We start from the raw sequence: 22,813 nt of genomic DNA on the forward strand, positions 1-22,813 counted from the left end.
TATTAATAAGCTGTGAAATAACTAAAGAAAAAAAAAGCAACCAAAAGAATGGAAAGAAGTAATAGGACATTGTGTGTTCACATAATACTTTTAGAGCCATTTCATCCTTGCTGAAATGTTATTGCTTGATTTATTTATTTATGAAAAGAAAATTCTCTGTCTCGTATACAAATACTTAATGCATGTCTTTCACTGATTGCACTTGCATGAAGTTTCTAGTGTTCTCCAGGCATTTGTTAGTATTGGTGTCCTTGGGGGCACTGTTGTGCCCCTTGAGGGTTCAATTCCCAATATATGTGACTTATAAAATGTGCTTCCCTTCTGGACCTTCATCCTTTAGGTCACATAATGTCAACATGCACAAACCCCAAGCAAATGGGGGGTGGGGGAAGGAGAAACAAAAAACCCTCAAACCCTGTCAAGAGAAATGAAAGCAGTAAACATTAGTTAACATTAATATCCTGCATATAACTTGGAATATGTGACGACAGCATGGCAAGCTATGGAATAATTTAGGATAGGTAGCTGTGACATCTATAGAATCACCTTCTGCTTTGATTTTTTTTTGGGGGGGGGGTGGTAATTTTTCTGTCACTTTCAGTGCAGGTGTCTCAAATGATGAAAAGATGGACCACTTTTTGGAATTATGTGGTAGCAGAATACTTACTGACTTTAAAAAGGAATGAAGCTGTGCAGAACATTCTTGGAATATTTTTGTAGTAATTATGTCAGTATTTTTTTTCTGAAGGTCTGCTTTCAAGCCACATGGCTAAACTTTCAGTAGGTGCTGATTTATTTTTTTTTTAATAATCTCTTCTACATTGTTAAATTTTGCATAATCCAATAATTATCAAAAGTTTTACAGTTGGCTGTTTTATATTGCAAGTTCTGATGGATGTGTGTCTACACAAATTTGTCACCCATGCTTTTCCCAACAGACAGACTAGAGATTTGATTAGTTTCAGAAATACTTCTTTCTTACAGAGGGATTCTGCCCACATCAGGATTTGAGGCACATTGACCAGTGCAACCAGTGGACTTCTGCTGTCAGCCTTGATGGATAAAGATAACTGAGTCTCCAGTGGCTTGTACTAGAGGCAATTGCCACTAGGCTAAAGTTAATCTAAAGTAAAATAGTTAGTTCTGTATGTATTTATACTGTCTTTGGCTGCCATTGCTGTGACAGTAGTACTGTCCATTGATTATGCTGAGTTACAGGCAGAAAAGTAAGAATTGTGTGATCTGTGCCTTTGTCTTTGAGTGCATAGAAATGTCTGTAGGAATTAGCTGTATAATTCTGCATCGTTGCTGATTCTAAGCAATTAGAAAATACCACAGAAAATTATAATCAACTTTGGATTTGGCAGATGCATTTTTGAGGAATAGATATGTCTCTGTGTTTTGTTAATCACTTTTACCCCTTAGGCAAACCCTTAGTCTGCTTGTAAACAAACTTGTCAAATGGCTTTTAAATATTTGAACAAGTCCTGGCACAGAAGCTTGAAAGTGTTAGGTAATTTGGAGAGCTGTTGCAAAACAGACTGAAATACTAGGTCATTCTTCCAGAAACCTTTGATGTTTTGATTTGTATGTTGTCTTGTGTCTTTCCAGTGTCTAGGCATACCTTTGGAATGCCTGACACAAAGCTGTTCTCCTTCCTGCTTGGAAATGATGGTAATTTACTGCTTCTTGATGGAGGATTCGGATAAATGCAGGAGGAGAGTTAAGAACAGTCTCTTAAGTTACGGAAGGTGTTTTGCATCAGTTGACTAGTTTGTGCCTCAAACATGCACTCTTCATGTAGAATCTTCACCTAGTAGTAGCAATTTGTATTTATTTAGACTTCCTCTTCTTTCTTTAAGACATTAAAACACTTGTCAGCCTCGAGAACAGATTCATGGGAAGGCAGCTGACACTGGCACTGGTTTTGTTAAATATCCTTGGATAGTGCATTAAATTAATAATATTAAATTACGTAAAAATCAAAAATTGAAATGTAAAGAATGTGACTGAACTTTCAAAATAAATCTTTGTTTTCTATTTCTAAATTAAAAATCTTTTCAGAATTGCTGCACAAATATAAAATAAATATATGTGCACTGGTCTCTTGTAGATTCAGTGGAGATGAGAAACCTAATGCCTCATATTTCGTCAGGTTCTCATTAATACAATGCATTGTTTAGGTTTTCTTAAAATTGTGTTAATTGTAAAGCTCTTACAGGGATAGTGATGAATAATTATAGAATCGTAGAATAGTTAGGGTTGGAAAGGACCTCAAGATCATCTAGTTCCAACCCCCCTGCCATGGGCAGGGACACCTCACACTAAACCATCCCACCCAAGGCTTCATCCAGCCTGGCCTTGAACACTGCCAGGGATGGAGCACTCACAACCTCCCTGGGCAACCCATTCCAGTGCCTCACCACCCTAACAATAAAGACCTTCTTCCTTATGGCCAATCTAAACTTCCCCTGTTTAAGTTTTAACCCATTACCCCTTGTCCTATCACTACAGTCCCTGATGAAGAGTCCCTCCCCAGCATCCCTATAGGCCCCCTTCAGGTACTGGAAGGCTGCTATTAGGTCCCCACGCAGCCTTCTCTTCTCCAGGCTGAACAGCCCCAACTTCCTCAGCCTGTCTTCATACGGGAGGTGCTCCAGGCCCCTGATCATCCTGGTGGCCCTCCTCTGGACTTGTTCCAGCAGTTCCATGTCCTTTTTACGTTGAGGACACAGAACTGCACACAATACTCCAGGTGAGGTCTCACAAGAGCAGAGTAGAGGGTATTTTTAATACAGGATCTTTTAATTTAAGCTTATTTTAATAGAATTTGCACTTGAATAAGAAATTTAGAATGTAACTTAATGGCAGAAAATGTGAGGGGTAGCATTGGTTTGACAGATTTTCGTTGGAATACTAGTAACTAGTAGTTGATTTCTGTACGTGCTTCTACTAAGAGAATTGCTGGGTGAGACAGGTTTTTGATAGCATCTTTACAGACTTTAAGCTTTAGGAACGATGAGTTCTTCAGAAGTATGTTGTCATGGTATTGAAATTAAAATGCAGTTGAATAGTGTAGGTCTGTGAGTTTAATGCTAGCTTCTGTTGCAGCCTGTTAAGCTGTCCCAAAATTTATTTCCACACACACACACACACGTAAGTTATTAAACAAATAAATAATGTCTTAATTTTAAAATTATGGATCTGTATATATGTATAAAAATCTTCGCTTCATGGAAGCAGTAAGGACATTAACTTTCATATATCTGCACATTTGGTTGGTTGGTTCTTAGAGAAGGCTAGATGCTGCCTCTTTCAAAGGCAGATTCTTGATGTAAGAATAGGAAATCGGTTTAGTTGGATGCATTTCACATATAAATCCCGTAAGTCTGCATGGAGATTCTTCCCCCCCCCCACCCCCCCCCACCTGAAACCACAGTTTTTGCAGAAGAAAAATTTCGTAAACATCATAGAGTAAAAGTGTTAGCTTACTCTACCAGTTCCTCCCTAGCAAGAATATTATACTACTTCATATGTGCAGCAGTAATATCTGACTATTTACTGCTTGTGAATCCATTACAATTTTCTGATGAACCACGTGCTGCTGTGGTAGATGAAGTTTTGCTGTGGATTTGCTTTCACAAGTGAGTTTTGTAGATCCTTTTTCCCAAAGGCTGGTTTTCTGTAAGTTTCCAGTTTGCAGGTTGAAGAGGAAAGGGGGGTGGGGGTGGGGGAAAGGTGTTCGTGGTATGAAGAAAAGAAGAACAGTGGTTGATAAAGCAACTTCTGAATGTCATACCACAAGTACTACAGTAACTGACATATCAAAACATAGCATGACTCAGTTTTTGTTTTGTTTTTAAAAGACAAGATAATAAATGACAGAACTTGTGTATAAAATACGAGCTCGGAGTTTTGAAGAGCGTTGCTTTGTGAAGAAAAAAAAAGCATTTCAGGGTAGAAACAAGTGTTTCAGTAGGTGAATTCTGGAGGTTCTTAAGCTGACGCTACCTTTTAATAGAACTTTGAGAAACACAGCAAATTAAATATTTATAGTTATCATTAGTGTTGCTTTCTCTTACGCTGTATATTATTTTTCTTTTATTTTGTTAAAGGCAAACCCCCCTCCCGTGCTGGTGAATACAGATTCTTTGGAGACACCGACATATGTAAGTCTACACTTCCTTTCAGTTATAACTTTAGATCATGCTTTATGTGTGTTGTTGTGTAGGTCTGTTGTTACTGTTTAATAAAACTGACTTTACCTCTGTGGCGCTTGATTTCGCCAGCTGTCCTGATGCTCATTTGAAGTCCTTACATACCTGATTCATACATTAAAAAAAAAAAAAAGCAAAAGCAAGCAAAAAAACCCCACAGTTGTTTGAGGTTCCAGAGTTTATGTTCAGAGAACAGCCTGTTTCTTCAACTGTGCAGGCAGATGCTTTAATATTTAATGTGCCATTTCTGTTGCGTTTCTCATAAAAACACTTGTTCATGCAGTGGCTATGCTTAAGATTTTAGTGTTTTAAATGTTCATAACAGTGACTTGGTTGTGTTTGAAGGGGAAGTCCCTGCAAATAAAGCCTGGCTTAGTATATGTGAGAGCATTGCAAATGGTGGAATTGGCAGTGATTTTTATCATTTGAAGTATCCTTGCTCCTGTCTCTGCTGATGTTTTTTAGATAAAATAAATTCAAAAGTAAATTTAAAAAAAAAAAAGGTGACTATAGAACTGAGCTAAACTGGAAGATAAAAATGGTGGAGATTCTTGTTTGCTCCTGTTTATCCAGATGATATTTCAAATTTGGGTTGGAGTTTTGTACCTAGAAATAAACAACACCGCAAAAACATTGGCTTTGTTTTGCCTAACAGTAATGACAAGGGAAATGAATATCTGTCCTCGTTATTTATAAAAAAAATGCACAAAACCAAACAAAAAATCCAAACCCAAACCAAAAGCCCCACATACTGATCAGACATCATGAACCATTTCCCAGGTACTGTAATGCTGGATGACTGGTTCAGTTAATACGTGTTGTCATCCTTATAGGTAAATAGCTCAAGGACTAAGCTAACATACAAACTTCCTGATCACAGTGGCTCCTTTTGTGTTAGTGTAGTAATAGATATACTTTCATATATTCATAAGGTCAAGACTGCTTCCCTTTTTAATGAACAAATATCATGTGTTGAAACCGCAGTATCTTTTCCATTAAACAAACCACTAAGGATGTGATAATTTTTGAGGTACTGCACAAAGAAGATGATAATAATCTGTTACGTCTGGAACGGATGTAGCTGGTATTTGTGTTAAGGGGAGAATAATTCTATATTGAGGAAAAACTGTAGTGAGGGATAAATTAAATAAGCTTGACAGTATGTAACCTGTGAAGGTTCATGTCCAGTTTTTGGAGCTTTTAAATATGTTATATAAAGATACAAGGAATGAAATAGATACGATTTTAACTTTCTTTGGGTTGTATTCAAGTCCCCTTTTTTTATTCTCTGCTAGAAAACTGTACAGATCTTTTAAAATGCTTTCTTGTATGTATGTTTTGTGTCCTTAAAGTCTTGAATAGTATATTAAAAAGTACAGAAGACTACCAGGTATCTTAAGAATACACAAGATGCTTTGTAAAGTAGTAGTATAAATGCTGTTTCTTAATTTGTTAAATATTTCATCCTAAAAGGCTTGAAATAGGGAATTTCCTTTACCTGCATGGTATATGTGTTGCTCTAGGTAACTGTGGCGGAATGAACTTGAGTTCCAAGATATCTTAGTAATTAAAAAATGTTATATATTTTTTATAATTGCCTAGTAATCATAAAAATGTTTATAATGTTTTTATATTAAATATTGTTAAGAATTTGATATTTCATTGTTTTTGTTTAATTTAGATATTTATTACCTCTGTTACTTGATTCTATTCCAGTTCTGTAGATGCCAAAGAATGTCCTTTCTAGCTGAGGGATGACAAGGCTTACTTCTAGTATTGGGGCTTTTCATCCAGCTTTATGAAATAATCTTCTAAACTTCTCTTTTTGGTCCTGTTTTAATTGGTTGATCTTTAGTGTATATATAACATGATAAATACTAATAAAATAATATAAACAGTTGCTAAACATTGCTTTATGAGGGTCTTGCCCATTTCTGGTGAGACGTGGCATAAAGCATCTGTCTTTGATTTTCCTCTGCTCCATGAGAAGCAAGTTTGAAAATACTGCTCTTTTCTATGCAGTTTCTTCTGTAGCCCATGATGTCTTATTTTTTTCTCAATTTCAACTTGCCTTATGGCCTGAGGAACATCTGAGGATCTCAAGAGCATTTTGATTGTTTTGGTTGTTTTTCCTGGCAATCAGAAGAAGAGGGCTCATGCTCTAGATTAGCTGCGTAGAGCAGCCTGCTCTCCAAAATCTTGACTTTTAAACTCACAGAAATTCATGTACAGAGCAGTGTGAAAATCCCATGTCCCCTCTGAGCTCAGTGGTCACCAAATCAGCTGAGATTTGGTGGGAGTGAACTGCCAGCCAAGCAAGCTGTTGTGTAAAGTGTAAAAATCTTCGTAAGTCTCAATTTTCTTTCTTTATAGGTCAATGGCACGGATGCAGATTATGAGTATGAAGAAATTACTCTTGAAAGGGTAACGTGATAACTGTCTTTCTGTGTAATACTTTAATACTTGATACTGCTAAATGGCAATACAAAACAAACCAATCTTTACTGTTTGATTCCTCCTCTCCCACCTCCCCCTGCCTTTTTTTCCTTTAGGTAGATTATTTAAATACAATAAAAATACACCCAATTGTTGCAGCAGAAATAGAAGTTTTTATTAATATCCTTGACCATTAAGAGTAAAATGGGGGAAGGATCTTCCTGGGACATGCTGCCTTTAATGTTGGTGATCTCTACAAGCCTAGATAATAATACAAATTATGATTCAATTTCCTATATTGCCATTTATGATAGGTGTTTACTTATACCACTAAGTTTTATATTGAGATTCAGGCTTCCAGTTGAGATTACAAGTGACATATGCTTTGTTATATTTACAATTTTGAGATCCATCTCAGTTCCCTTTTACTGAGCTGCACTGTTAACAACAAGGAAGAAATGGTTATGTTTGATACCTGTGCAGTTCTGGTGGTTACTGAGAAGGTGACGAGGTTTTGCAGTAAGGGAGGGCAACCTTCAAAGAGAAATGTCTGTCTGAATGTCTGTATCTGTGAGGGTATATTACATATGTGACACAAATCACTTGGGGCTTCTCAGGGAAAAATAATTCTTTTTAATAATGAGAAGCAAATATTTGTATGAATAATCTCAAAGATCTAGCTCACTAGACAGGGAAGGTTTTTATCTAGTTCACTTCAAGGAGAAAGCTGGTGAGTTGGGACTGTATCTCTTAGGGTTGCATAATGATTTAAGTTCTCGTTACTTCTGTGAAAAGAAGCATAATTATATCTTACAAATGGTTATATGTAGTATATTGCTTGAAGTGTCCTTTAACATTTTTTATTACTGAAAATTATACAGATGTGGTTCTATGTTGAATCAAATAGATATGCTAGAGTATGTTTTTCCCCAAAAAAGAAATGTGTAATTAATTTTTTTCCTCCACCTCTGCCTTCAGGGAAATTCAGGACTTGGCTTTAGCATTGCAGGTGGTACAGACAACCCACATATTGGGGATGATTCAAGTATTTTTATTACAAAAATTATAGCCGGGGGTGCAGCTGCACAGGATGGAAGATTACGGTATGTTGATTTTCTGTGTTGGGTTTCTAAATGTTTATTATTATATTTTCAAACAGTAGATAAAACGTTTTCTGTTACTTCTGGTAGTTTTATCATGCTATATTACATTCAGTAAGTTTTTCTGACAGAAGTGGTTTGTAAGCAGTAAAAAATGCTTGAGTGGACCAGTTTCCACCCTTCCCCCCACCCTCCAATAAAATCTACATTTAAGTGAAATTAAGCATAATTACCACCTTGTCTATTTGGTGGTATCAGTTGATTATGCTGTATATGTTATAGTCCTTAACTCAGTGTGCAAAGGAAAAGCTTAGATTGCATAGGTAGCTCTTGGTTTTCCATGTGCAGATTTTCTGATCTGCAAGATAGTTGAGCTTAATAACAACCCTGTTTTATGCTTGGCATGCTGTGTCTTCATTTTTCAAAGACACCGCACATCTTCAGAAGCAATATTTTTTTATTTAAATTGTGTACTCCTTCTCCAGTATACCCCATTTTCTTATTTGTGGACTGATATTACTACTTAACTCCTAGTGAGGGAATGTTGGCATATTACTAGATGGTAGCAAGTGATACTTGCAACTTCCCTTGAAGACTACTGTTAGAAGTTAATAACAAATTGTGTTAATTATTTTTTCTAACCCAGAACAGTCTTTAAATATATTCCTGTATTGCTGTGTGGAAAAAATCCACATCTGATTGTAGGACCAGCTTTTTTCCCTTGTGTTGTCACAAACTTGCCCTGTCATTTTTGGTGCAAATGATGCATTAGGGATTTTAGTCCTAGTAGGCTTATTCCAAGGCTTCATTTTAGCTGTTGCCCATTGTCAGAGGTACATCTGGCAGAATGTGGTGACAGGTGGGTCAGGCATTGTTGTTGGTGTAATGAGAGCTCAGTGTTATTATAGCAACATGTTAAATAGAGTGGAAGGTCAGCCCTTAAACAGATTGTGAAAAGCAGGAATGGAAGTTAACTTGTTCCTTTCATGGCTTAAAATTAGTGTGTTCTCACGGTGTGTCTTCTAGATTATGAATTTTTTTAATTCTTTCTTATAGCCCTAAACAAAAGGTAGTTTGTACAAACCTCAGCTCAAAATACTGTCTAAAATAATGTTAGTATTCTGTAGGTAAAATATTAGGCTCCTAATTTGTCTGCTCTGCTGTAACACAACAGCTGAACATGAATGTTTCTGTCTCTAGGGTTAACGATTGTATTCTACGAGTAAATGAAGTGGATGTTCGTGATGTGACACACAGTAAAGCAGTTGAAGCATTGAAAGAAGCGGGATCAATTGTACGATTGTATGTCAAAAGAAGAAAACCAGTCACAGAAAAAATAGTGGAAATCAAACTTGTAAAAGGGCCTAAAGGTACGTAGGAAATACAAAGCTTGTGTTTCACAAGAAGGATAAAGCTGATGATACGTTTCTGCATTTATTTTCCAAAATAAAATAGTACCTTGCATATAAAATTATAGGAAATGCAGAATAATGAAAGATAAAATGATGGCGTCTCAGATGCTTCTGGATTTTCATCCATGTGTCTTGAAAATTTTTGTTGAATGCATATTTTTCTTTCAAGTGATAAAAATGTTATTCTGATAACATTTATTAATTTGAAAATACGCTAGAAATAGGAATAAAATACTTAGCTGAAGTATCTGGAAAGGGTCTTGAAGAGATCAAAAATATATGAAGTATTGCTTTGTTTCTGTATGTGTAAATGTTGGGCAGTGGTTCTTTAAATGTCAGTGGTGATGATTTAGCTCTGCTGTGAGCATCTTTCACAAAGTATGAAATAAATTAGTTAGCTTTTGATTTTCAGAACTTTTGTAAATGTTACATGTTTTCCAGAACTTTCTGGAAAATTATGGAGTACACTTCGAAAGGCATCCAGTATTACTTCAGCTAGAGCCTAATATTTTTTTATGTGTAGGTGTGATACAAATAGATCTATTAGGAACACAATAATGGGAATCTAATGAATGCTAAAAGGTTTCTTGAGTAATGACTTTTATCTTCAAGCAGGTCTTGGTTTCAGTATTGCCGGTGGTGTGGGAAATCAGCATATACCTGGAGACAACAGCATCTATGTAACCAAAATCATTGAAGGCGGGGCAGCACATAAAGATGGCAAGCTTCAGATTGGAGACAAACTTTTAGCTGTAAGAAAGAGCTGCGTGCTTTTTTTTTTAAATTTATTTTAATGGTCATTCACTTCTAAGCACAGTAAGGGCATGATTCATTTTGTGGTTAAGCAGCCTGCTGGTAGAGCGTTATTTCATAGAAATCGGTAGAAAAATTGATATTGCCAGAAAATCAGTGATAAGTATAAAATCTGCAGCATTCAACACCCTCTCATCAGGAAATCTGTTCCTCGGCCCAGTGTTTCATGCAAAATTTGTATGTCTATTTCTGATGCCTGCATTTATTTTTCTGGGATCTGAGTGACAGGCTTGTAAACCAGCTTACAATGGGATTGTTTCTCTTTTCAAAGAGTAAGAATCGAAAGGAACTCCTTGTACTGGTGGCTGGCCAGCTTGCAGTGGAACTGCTGCTTACGTTGGATGTCAGTGTTTGTAATACTTTCAGTGTGGTAGATTATTTTTTTGGGGGGTGGAGTAAAGGGGTTTAAGTTTAAAATACTTCGAAGTTGAATTTTCTGTACACTAAGTAAAAATAACTTTGAGCTTTCTTAAATTCTGTCTGCAGATGTAGTTGTCCAGCTAGGAAAACAAGAGCCAGAGCCAGGCTCTGAATGAATTTCTGAACTGTAAACTAAACTCTTGTAAGGTGTAACTGCTCCACCCTCCTACATCTACCAGGCAATACCTACATCTGTAGGAGCTCTGAGTACATCTTTACACAGAGTAGATGACAGCAGAATATGTGCTCTATTGCTCTTTGATAAGTAAGAAACTGACTCTAAATGTTTATTGCAGTTTCCCATCTGTAAAAAGACTTTTTTGATAATAGCTTAGTATGAGAATTGGGAGGAAAAAACGGATTGTTTACTATATATTTTTATATCTGTATACATATATACACTATGTTATGTTTCCTATTAACTGCACACTTTCATATGCTGTGCAAATTCACAAAGCCAAGACCCAGCTGCCTGTTAATATGCTAGATTTTAAAATCTACATCATAGGAATTTTTTTTATTATAGGACTTCCCTGCAATGCAAGGGCACTGGAAAGCTTGTTTTTAATGACAGACTGCTTTCCAGTGTTATAATTTGTCACCTGTACAAGAAAAAATCATACTGACTTGCTTGTATTGTAAAATACATGGAAGGTTTTAAGGAATAAAACTTTTTATTGTAACTTATCTAACTCCTTGTTTTAAGGAATAAGGAATTGTTGCAAATATCAGAATTTTGTGACAAATTACTTTGCCCAGTATAACTTTAGCCATTAAAAAAAATTGCCTGACAAAATAGAAGTAGCTTTATAGTAATATGAAATACTGTTTGGGGGATGTAAGGAGCATATGCAATGTGGAGTTTGATATAGTGAACATGATGTCGTAATTTATTGTAACTGTAATTATTCCCTGAATTCATTAAATTAGGAAAGAAGAGAGTAAAATTTCATCTGTAGTATCTTCTGGTTAGTTTAATTTCACCTAGTCAAAGCTTTGCCCACTAATGTAGAGATAAGCTGCCACATTTGGCAGACTGTAATTTTCTGTGTGTGTTTAAGTTGTACTTCATTGTCAATGCACTGCAAAATGTCTTTTCAGTCATCAGGAGTGGTTGGAATTTAAAGCTGTTCAAAAATAAAAATAAACCAGTAAGAGGATTTTAGAAACTTTTTAGGAAACTTTTAGGAAGTCCAAATAGAATATATTTAAGCGGTAGAATTTTCCTCCTACAAATAACAGCTGACAATGCCCATTTGTTTTTACACAGTATATGAAGTGAAGTCATCCAAGGAAAGTATCTTTGGTCCTTCAGATTCAGTGACGGACAAGCCTTGTTTCTCACGTTGCCCGGAACAAGCTGCAGAAGTTGCTTTGCTCTTGAAAATATGGAAAAGAGGGCAGCAACTCAATTATTAAAGCTTTACATGATGCAGAAATTGTTAAAGGATTTTTTGTTTGTTTGTTTGTTGTAACCGAAGTGATAGATTTTCCCTTGTAAAATTAAACTAGTTCTTGTTACTTGGCAGGGAAACCAGTCACTTCGGGATCTTCTCCAGTTTTGAACCCTAGTTTTGACCTCTTGCAAGAACATGTTGTCCCATTGTAATGTCTAGAACTTAATTATGTCATGACAAGAATATATGGGATTTATTCGTACTAGAATAACTTTTTCTGTTTAATGCTTGCAATAACATATTGTGTCAGTGCTGTGATTGTGCATACTTATGGCATTTTGAGTGTCATATTTGTCCTATTAGTTTTCCAGAGACGTGCTGCCTTTACAGTGTTACAGTCAATACAGTTTATTATAATTTCTCGAGGAAAGACTTACCTGTCTCGTATTTCAGAGCACTACGAAGCACCTCTTATGTAACTTTTATATGAACAGTTGTCTGTGGCACATGAATCCTAGTAAAGACCTGAGCCAGACTAGAGTGCTCCAACAGCTTTCAGTGAGTGTCCTATGAAAACGTACATTTTTCCATGTTGAGAATTGGTTTATGTTTTTCTCTTTAGGTGAACAGTGTTTGTTTAGAAGAAGTTACTCATGAAGAAGCAGTGACTGCCTTAAAAAACACATCTGACTTTGTTTATCTGAAAGTTGCAAAACCCACCAGCATGTTCATGAATGACAGTTATGCCCCTCCTGACATCACGAACTGTAAGTCATGCTTATCTTTGTGATTTAGTTATCTTTTCCTTGAAGGCTTTAACATACTCATTTTTAGTATTTTAACAGTTTAAAGCTTTTTAAAATTATACAGTGAAAAAATCTGATACAAGAAAATTGATTAGTCATGAGAATTATATGCTGAACAGAATAACATAATTTATGTACTGAAAAGACAGCAGGAGTGGGGCTCAATGTGTTTCCATGACCAGTGGCCTAGTCCTAGTGACTTGATGCTTCTGGTCGCTCGCCGATTAGTACGAGGAGAACATGTGTCTCATTATCCCGGAGGCTGTGAAGAGTAACAAACAATGAATTGCATAGGTGTTCAGTGTCCTGTGTGCTGAGCAAAAGACAATACTGTTTCAGGCAGAGGTTAGTGATGTTCTGACTTCCCCCGCTCCCTCCCTGTTTTCTTGCTTTTTCATGAGCTGCACTTATTTGAATAAACTGGACGTGGAGGAAGGGGGAGGTCTTGACCTCTGACGCCTGTCTGCAGACGTTGTGAGATTCCACGTTAACTTAAAATCTTACTTCAGTTTTGACATGCGTGTTGATAATTCGAAGGGAAAACCAGTGAATGCTGTATTGAAAATAGTTCCAAGGATTTCTTGTCTACATAAGGGTACTTCTTACAGGAATCTTTTTGAAGTCAGATGTCTGAATCCGGAAAATTAAGGGCTGAACTACAGTGTAAAGAAAAAAAAATGAATTTAATGTACTGTTTCTTCAAGAGGGATATTACCATTTCGTGTTTGGAGAAAGGGATGAGAATCATACAAGACTGAAAAGGTGGACTTTTCTGAATGACCATATTTACTCGTCACATAAAATGGTTCTGGAGGAGAGTTATTTTAGGGATTTTTTTGTTTGTTTGTTTCCTGCTGTTAGATATGAGTAATTGGTGTGTAGCACTCATCTGTTCCAAGTATTACTTAATTTGAACAAAATAACACTTTTGGACTAAAAAGCCAATGATATAATCTGAACCAGTACGTAAACAAAAGTGTTGGATAATCATAGCTCTTAGTCTTCTGTAGTAAGTCCTATGTCAGTAGGGAATGTGTATTGCATCACTAATACATATAAAAAATGTTGGCCATTCAGTGGATCTTGGAAAAAAATTTCCAGTAGCTTGTTAGTATAAATGCTTTTAAAGTTATTCAGCTGAAATATTACTAAAAAGGTCTAGAACTTGCTATTTAAAAAACCCATTACCTGTATAGTGCAGTATAGTGCATACTGTAGAATATCAGTCAGAAAAGCATCTAAGTTCAAGAGACAGAGGATTTGCTTCGTATACAGGCCTCCTTTGAAGACATTATTAATGATACAATTTCGACTTCTAGGCAGTTTTAAAGTATTTTTCCTTTATACAATATACAATATATCCATCCTGCATGGGGAAATAAAATACTGCAAGGTAGGGAATAACCAGTTTCCTCACTAGAGACATAAATGTCTTATTATTCTTTAAATGGCATAAATACAGGAAGAGAAGAATATGTAATAACAGTAAATGACAATAAAGCTTTAATTATATTTCCCACTTTTGAGATTACAGGTGTGATGGGTGCTCTCAGTTTGCAGATAATAGGGAAATAATAGGAAATCTTCCTTCTTTCTGTGTGAAACCGTTATGGCAAGGGAGAGGGGGTGGATTTGGAAATACAATTTCTCCATGAGAGTCTTTGACTTTTCCTGTCAAAGCAAGTTCATTTTATGCTTGTAATTTTCTGTTCATTCAAAACACAGTTCCTGTATCAGTTACATCAGTAATAATATTTACTTGGAAGTGTAAGTTTAGATCTGATTTAGTATTCAGAAAGTGATGGCTTGCCTTTTATTTCTGTCACATTCCTCAGGAATATTTTTTGGGTGTAATTTCCAGCTGAAATAGTTTAGGAAAGGCACAGGAGCTTTTTTCTTTTCTTTTTTTTTTTTTTTTTCCCTCAGAAACTCCATACAGAGCCCTTTTATGCCTTGTAGGTTTGCTTTGATAGTGCTGAGAATATCAGCCTTGAGAAAGGACCTGACTTTCCTAAGCAAGCAGCATATGTGGAACTTTATAAATGATAGTATCCAGTGCTGATGTGGAGCAGTTCACTGGTCTGAAATAATAAGCTGTTATATTACTTGATAGCGGAGTTTTAGTTAATGGGGAAAAGATACAAAATACGAAAAATAAGAATGTGTGACGAGATAAGGTAGTATGTATTTTCTAAACAAGATCCAGTGAAAAGCTTTAGGAACCTTAAAAACAATCAGGTAAGTACTAAGTCACTGAACATAGAATGTTATGAAAAATCTAATTACTTCCTATAAAATATGCATCATTATAGCTGCCACTGATACGTTAAAAGCAATTGGAAATTCATTTTGTGAAATAAGATGATGTAGTGCAAAACAGAATGCAAAGAGATGTTATACTGTGCTACAGTTGTTTAGGTTTTTTAAATCAAAACCTATTTTTCACTGATCGGAAAAGAGTTCATGAAGTCTGCATTCCATTTTTTTGTGTTTTAGCTTTAAAATTTTCTGAGGAAAAATTAAATACACCTACAGTAGTCATTTTTAAAGTATCCCTTGCTTTAAGCAAAATGTAGGTAGAATGACATGGAAATATACTGTTGTATTTAAATACGTTTTTTAATAGAAAAGTAAGTATTGCCATATGATTTGGTAACTACTGTGAAAATCTGTAGCTAAAACTCCAGTGTGGCTAAAAACCGGGTTTTGAAATTGACTTTAAACTATTCAAATGTGTTACATTTGTGAATAGAAACTACAAATTGTGCTGGGGCAGACAGAAAGAATGTAGTAGGATCTATATTCTTTGAATCCTTGCAGGGAGGAGAAAAATGCAGATGCAGTGTACATGTGTTGCATCTGTTCTTACAAAATGGTTTTAGGAGTCGTCTGGCTTGAACAACTAATAATTAGGGACTTGTCAAATATTAATGCTTTTGTCGATCATTTGGTTTTAGCAAAAGCGGTGCTAAAACTGCTAAAAAGGCTGCAGAGGGTCCAGAGAAGGGCCGCAGAGATGATCAAAGGACTGGAAGGCCTGTCCTGTGAGGAGGGGCTGAGAGAACTAGGTTTGTTCAGCCTTGAGAGATGAAGGCTCAGGGGAGACCTTATCACCATGTTTCAGTAAAAGGCGGCTACAAAAAAGATGGAGACTCACTTTTTACAAGGAGTCACATAGAAGAGAGGAGAGGTAATGGGCACGTTACTACTGGAAGCATTCCGACTGGACACAGGAGGAGGAATTTTCACAATGAGAACAATCAGTGATTGGAATAATCTCCCCAGGGAAGTGTTGAATTCCCTGACACTGGACATTTTAAGATTGGGCTGACAGGTTGTTGGGACATCTAGTCTGGGTCATGCTTTGCATGGAAAGATTGGACCAGATGATCCTTGAGATCCCTTCCAGTCTGGTATTTTGTGATTCTATGAATCGTTGTTCTTTGCTGTAGCCCTCATGAAGCTGACTTGAGGAAGCTTCCATTTGTCTGTGTTGTAGAAGGGGACAAGGCCACCTCTTGCACTCAGATTCTGAATTTTGCAGAAACCGCATGTGAATTCAGAGTAACAATTTCCAAAAGCTCTGAAGAGTCCCAGACCAGAGCATGCAACTTACTGAGGGCTGGTGTATCTGAATAGAACACTGACTTACTTTATCGTCTAGTGCTTTTAAACTACCTAAGCTGTTAATAGAGGATTTTAATGCATGATGAAACAGAGTCTAGAAATCTGAAGGAACTCAAATACTGTGACAAAGCTGTAAAGAATGAGAAGCAATCTGGCTAATCAGATGTGATACCATATATTATATGCCAGGCATTAAGTTGGTGTAGGTGGTTCCCTGTCTGTCTCTGACCTCTTGCATTAGACTGTTGCTCAAGGGTAAGACAGTGTTGATGTAGTACTCCATGTATGGAATTTACTGAGCACAGATTTACAGTTCGGGTGTTCCCAAAGTAAGTAGGACATGGAACTGTTGGAAGAAGTCCAGAGTAGGGCCACAAGGACAATAAGGGGGCTGGAGCACCTCCCGTATGAGGACAGGCTGAGAAAGTTGGGGCTATTCAGCCTGGAGAAGAGAAGGCTGCGTGGGGACCTCATAGCAGCCTTCCAGCATCTGTAGGGGGCCTATAAGGATGCTGGGGAGGGACTCTTCATTAGGGACTGTAGTGATAGGACAAGGGGTAATGGGTTAAAACTTAAACAAAGGAAGTTCGGATTTATTGTAAGGAAGAAGTTCTTTACTCTGAGGGTAGTGAGGCCCTGGAACAGGCTGCCTGAAAGAGTGGTGAATGCTCCATCCCTGGCAGTGTTCAAGGCCAGGTTGTGCAGGGTGTTGAGCAACCTGATTAAGTGTGAGGTGTCCCTGCCCATGGCAGGGGGGTTGGAACTAGATGATGTTGAAGGTCCTTTCCAACCCAGACAATTCCATGATTCTGTGATTTACTAGAAATCTAGAATAATACAGAATCAATTCAGTCAGTGCAGGCTGGATAGTTTGAAAACTTGCTATTTAGCAAATCTATCATATAAAAATACTCTTGATGAAATGTGTACATGATCCAGATGTGTTCTGTCAGTGATCTAAAAAGGAAAATATACACATCGCTTTTGCACTCTGCGTCATGTCTGTTCAGTTAAAATGCTTTGGGTTTAGTGTAAATCCTCAAAAGTTCCATCACCGTACCAGATACAGCAAGTAAATAAGAGAAAGAGACCTGCAACTTTAATAACGTTCAGTCTGTGAAGTGTCCCCACTCTCCATGTTTAAGCTGCACAGCTTGAAGCACCTCCACCAGGAAAAAGATTTTTCAATTGTAGAATATCCTGTGTAATAGGAGACAGTGGGTGTGACTATGCCTGGTAAATGGACACTTAAAATTGATGTATTCAACTTGAAAATATAATGCACCCTCTTAATTATTTATTAGAACAGCTCTCCTGGAATTGTAGAATATTTTCCATCAATTGAAATCATGAAGATGCTAAAACTTTCTAGTATGTGTTGTTTGGTTCAAGTAAACATACATACTTCATGCACTAGATTTGTCCCCTGTTGTGCAAGAGGCTAGACTAAACCCTTTTAATACTCCATTCTAGTTAAAATCAATGAATCTGTAAGTAATTCAAGTGACCCTTGCAGTACAGTTGAAATTTTTTGCACTATGTGGTTTATTCCTCTTGGTAAATTGATGCCTCTTACCTTGAGGAGTGGGAGATGGAATAATCCTACCTTGGTTTTCTTATGTGTGCTGTTGGCTGAGCATGTGCTAGCATCACAATCAGCACTTGTGCTATTAAAGATGGTTTTGTTTAATGTCTGAGAAATGTAACATCCCTCCCTGTTCAGACCTGTTAATCAGAATGGCCTAGAGATTTATGGAGATGCCAGTATGCTCCACATTAAGGAATGCAGTAGATAGCTTGACAATTTGAAAGACATATAACATTAAAATGTTGGATTTTTTCACTGGTGGTCCAACATAGTTGTTTTAAGAAACCAGAATTCTTAATTGACTTCGGTCAAGTTACAGGCAACTTTAAAAACAGATAAATCTCCAGACTGTCCTCATGGACTTCAGCTATCCACAGTGTCTTATCCTAAGGAAAGTTTTTTGAGACATGGACTGAAAAATTTGTTTACTGGCATAGGGTGAGGAGACTGGGAAATAACACATGTGTGAGACAGTATTTTAGAACTGTATTTATACTGTGTCATTTGGACTGCTATATTTTGGTTTTAGGAGAGGTCACTCCTTAGAATACCTAGTTTCAGTTCCTCCAGATCATTTTCCTCGTTGTTTTAATGCTTACTTTATTTTTTACCCCTCCTGGAAGCTTTTTCTCAGCCAGTGGATAACCATATCACTCCATCTGCCTACTTGGGACAGTCTCTACCCCCAGCATCACCAGGGCGATACTCACCGGTTCCCAAGGGAATGCTTGGAGATGATGAGATTACCAGGTAATGAATAACCAAAGCTACATGTCAAATTAGTTTACTTTGGAAACTTGTAAGATGTATTTCTTGGCAAAATACTAATGCATACTTTATTTCAAGAAATAAATGTTAGTTTCTTAACACTTGTAAATGCTCTTGTAAGGAGAAAACTAGATATATGTGTATAAACATACACATGATTTATCAATCTAGGAATAACATCAGAATGCCCTGCCAAAGTGCGCCATGAGTTGACTGAGCGTTTTAGGATGGTAGCATGAGCAGACTAGAGGTTATTTCTTATTTTAAAGCCAGCAATGCTTTTTCTCATTTCTCTTGTGCCCCCACCCCAAGTTGTTTTGATGGATTAGTTAATCCAGAAAGGCTAGAGAGCTCTTAATCCTTTCCCATTAACAGCCCCATTCATTCCTTCACTGATTTAGTAGATTTCATTAATCCTTTGTTCATCATCCCTGATAAAGGGAAGCTCTTCTAATTCTGCTACCCTTCTGTTCTGCAAGTATACAGGGATGTTACACTGCATTTTCAGTATGTTGTTGCTGAATTCTGTGTCACATTGTCATCTGATAGGGATAATGTCACACAGTTTCTGAAGCAGACTCTACCCAGAATTGAAACCTAAGCGTATAAGTTGGAGAATGAATTTTAGTATATTGGAAGGTAGGGTATGTCTTTGTAGTTATTTTGGGGGTTAGGTGGACATATAAACCACAGTGATTCTGTCCTGCTGACAGCATTGCTGAACTTGTGGTTTTATAGCTTGTTTAAACTTACTGTAAGAGAAAGTTTAGATTTCTACTGAAATGCAAGAGCTATTCAGAGAAGGCCGTAGGTGATTTTCTTTGTTACTTTTCCCTCTTCCATCCTTTCCATTCTCAAAAGAGGGTTAGAAATTTAGAGTAATATTTTAAAAGATACAGCATATATATGTTCTTCAACTGCAGCATTTTTATTAATGTGTTAGTGTGATCCAGAGCAATATACAGAAGTTTTCAGTGTTGTTTATTTGTAATGTAATAGTACTCTGAAAAATGAATGTAATAGTTAATAGGGGGTGAAATTTAAGAATTTGAAAGTCGATTTAAGAGCTAGTGCATAAATTGAGTGATTTTTAAAGATTGGATTAGGTGATGGTTGGTTTGGAAAAATGCAGCTACTTAGTTTATCCTATAAATTAATAATTAACATCTCCAAATATTTAAGAATGTCCATTAATTGCTCGTTAGTGCTCTCTAGTGATTCTTCAAATGCAGTGCACAGTTGCTGTGCTTTATTAGAGATGTCTGTTTCTGAAATCATTTATTTATGCTTTTCTTGTATTGGGTCAAGTAGCAGGTTAGTAGATTTTTGGAAGGAGCGCTTCTACATTAGAAATTGACTGGCCTTACCTTAACTGGATCAGTATTTCTTCTCTCCTCATCCTAGTCAGGAGGAGATCCTATGAAGAGAATGCAACACTTTGGTTTAGATTTAACTTTCAGTTGCAGTTTCTGCAAATAAATTGCAAATATATTTCAGAATGCCATAAATTCTGCTTCCCCACACCCCACTCCCCACCCCCTCCCCTCAAGGGCTTATGCATACTTCTTGAATTGGTCTTTGCTATTTATTGCTTGACCAGCTGGAGTCAAATTAAAGCAGTAAAGATGTATTTTTCATTGTTGGTGTTTCCATTAGAATTCGTTCTTTGAGTTACAGAAAGGAAAAATAGCATTTTGTTGCATGCTATTACCATTAGAGTAAGACTGTGAGCTATATTGAGGCTCTTGAACAATATGAGAAGTGTTAGGTAGTGACATTTGGTGCTAAATAGGATTGTAGCATAACAGGAATTTAGACCTACATACATACTTACGGGTTGTTCAGTTCACCTGACAACAGGGAGGGGGTTTTGTGTTGCATCTAGAAACAGAATTGAAAGCATACAAATAACAGAACCTATTATTTGGGAGTCTAAGCTTTGGTGGGCAGGACTGGGTAAGGAGGTGTGGGACACATGACACTGTTGCCTTAAGAAATGTGCAATTTTTGATACCTAAATTTTCAAAACAGTTTCTCTCAAAAAACTTTTATTTTCTAATTGTTTATTTTACTTTTATTCATGGCTAGTAACCAAGATCTCATATTCCCCTCTTTCATTCAGGGAGCCTAGAAAGGTTGTCCTTCATCGAGGATCAACAGGTCTTGGTTTCAACATCGTTGGAGGAGAAGATGGAGAAGGAATTTTCATCTCTTTCATCCTTGCAGGAGGGCCAGCTGACCTGAGTGGAGAGCTTAGGAAAGGAGATCGTATAATTTCTGTAGGATTCCTTGCTTCTTTTATATTTAAACAACAAAAGTTTTCCCCTCCTTGGTTATTAATGCTGTTTATTTATTTATATTCAAAGAATACCATTAACTGAGCTAAATTTGAGACAATGGAACAGATGCCAATATACTTCCAAAGTATCTGAGTACTTCAGACTGCCTCAGTTTCTCATCTGCAACCTAATTAAAATAGCACTTTTGCAGATACTCAGCGGTGCTATTCAGCAAAGACATTAACGTATCTGTATGTCTGTAGCTGAGGGGTGTCTGTATCTAAACTGAAATAATGTAGGCTTCAGAAATAAGCCTTCTACTGAGATTGGAGACACTTTGCAGTAGTGTCTAAAATTGGGTGCTTCTTGGAGTAACTGCCAGACTTCCCATTAGTCTTAAATAGATCCATCTCATACCTGCCTAAGCGCTTTTTCTATATTAGTACTGAAGGTCATAAAGATTTTGCCGGTGTGTTTGTGAAATTACTCAATTTATGGAGAATCATTTCTTTGGACAACTGCATTGTAATTTGGTAGTTATTATGGAGGATTTTTTTTTTCCTCTTAAATTTTGGCTCTTCTGTTACTAAGATGCTGATATTATTTTAGTTTGAACTATGAAAAATGCTTTTGGTCTAAAGTGTGACACACATTCCTGCTTCATTTTTTTCTGACGCTATTTTTAAATGTGCTGCATTGAAAACAAGGCTAGACCTCCACACCATGGAGGGCATGGTCTGCCACTGGATGTTAAACACAGTGGTCTGTAGGCACACTTTTTGACTAAAGAGATCACTGAAGCCCTGTTGTTCACCTCACCTTTTTGCCATCACAGTATCTGTCACATTGCTGCATCTCCTTTAAAAGAAAGAAAAGGGTCTTAAACAAGAAGAAAATTGACCTAGCAAATACAGTTGCATTAAATTATATGCTGTGTCAGTTACAGTATTTCTTAACAGATGGGTATATGTGAGAATGGATTTATTGACTTTGCGTTCCAGTAAGAATCAGTGATACTGGAAACAGGTAAAACTCGCATGGCATGAAACTAGTTTGCATCCAGTTGTTTTATTTATGTTTTTTCATGAGTCTGTTCTGTGATGATAAACAGAAATAATTAGTTTGATAAAGAGCTTTATTGTGTTACTTGTAGGTAAATGGAGTAGATTTAAAAGCAGCAACACATGAACAGGCAGCAGCAGCACTGAAGAATGCAGGCCAAGCAGTAACAATTGTAGCTCAGTACCGTCCCGAAGGTAAGTGTTGCCTTATGTTCAAGTTCACTTCTGCAATTTGAAACTCAAAAGATAATCTTTCTAAAAGATAACCTGTCCTCTCACCCCACCTAAAGCCTCTTTCGAGGAGAGAAGAAAGAAATAATGCAAGAGATGGACACATACGTGTTAGCATAAATAGTTTGCAAGCAACCAGATAGGAACATGTGCAAGTGCTAGTGCAACAGGATGATACATTTCTTGTTCTAATCGTGTTCAGAATTTTGATTTCTTCATTAAATGTTAACACTGTCATAACATGAAAATTAGGCCAGTAAATCCAGAACTTAGTAGAAATACCACATTGTTACTTCTGTATTTCACAACTGCTTTCAACCTTTATTTTCCTTAGTGGTAGAAACACAAAGACTAATTCCTTCTCTGTTGAGTTGAATTATGTGATCTAAGGAGACTGTCAGGTTTTCATTCCTCTGTTTAGTATTGAGCTCGTATTTCTGTTTATCCAGCGATTTCTTCTGGTCCAGGTTAGACTGCTGCTGATGCTGATTAACCATACTTGTGTGTTCTGCAGAAGCCAAGTAGTACTACATCATCACAATACACCTATTTGTCGTCTTGTATTTCTACAGCACATTTCAAATTTTAAAAATTCAGTAGTCTAAAATCATACGCTCACCTTGAGTCTGTAAACCAATATATTATTGTTTATATAATA

General features: G+C 36.7%; 1 protein-coding gene across 6 annotated transcripts in view; it reads left to right on the plus strand.

Moving 5' to 3' along the window:
- DLG1 (discs large MAGUK scaffold protein 1) overlaps positions 1-22,813 on the plus strand; it is a 165,362-nt gene that overhangs the window by 99,900 nt on the left and 42,649 nt on the right. For all 6 annotated transcript variants that reach the window (XM_065674882.1, XM_065674877.1, XM_065674878.1 and 3 more), the window contains 9 exons: positions 4,116-4,169; positions 6,591-6,641; positions 7,632-7,756; positions 8,954-9,123; positions 9,781-9,917; positions 12,418-12,562; positions 18,440-18,566; positions 20,707-20,863; positions 22,017-22,119. In XM_065674882.1, coding sequence (XP_065530954.1) covers positions 4,116-4,169; positions 6,591-6,641; positions 7,632-7,756; positions 8,954-9,123; positions 9,781-9,917; positions 12,418-12,562; positions 18,440-18,566; positions 20,707-20,863; positions 22,017-22,119 — 1,069 coding nt within the window. The remainder of the gene's footprint in view (positions 1-4,115; positions 4,170-6,590; positions 6,642-7,631; positions 7,757-8,953; positions 9,124-9,780; positions 9,918-12,417; positions 12,563-18,439; positions 18,567-20,706; positions 20,864-22,016; positions 22,120-22,813) is intronic.

Source organism: Lathamus discolor, chromosome 3 (assembly GCF_037157495.1).
Source record: "Lathamus discolor isolate bLatDis1 chromosome 3, bLatDis1.hap1, whole genome shotgun sequence".
NCBI classification, from domain to species: Eukaryota; Metazoa; Chordata; class Aves; order Psittaciformes; family Psittacidae; genus Lathamus; species Lathamus discolor.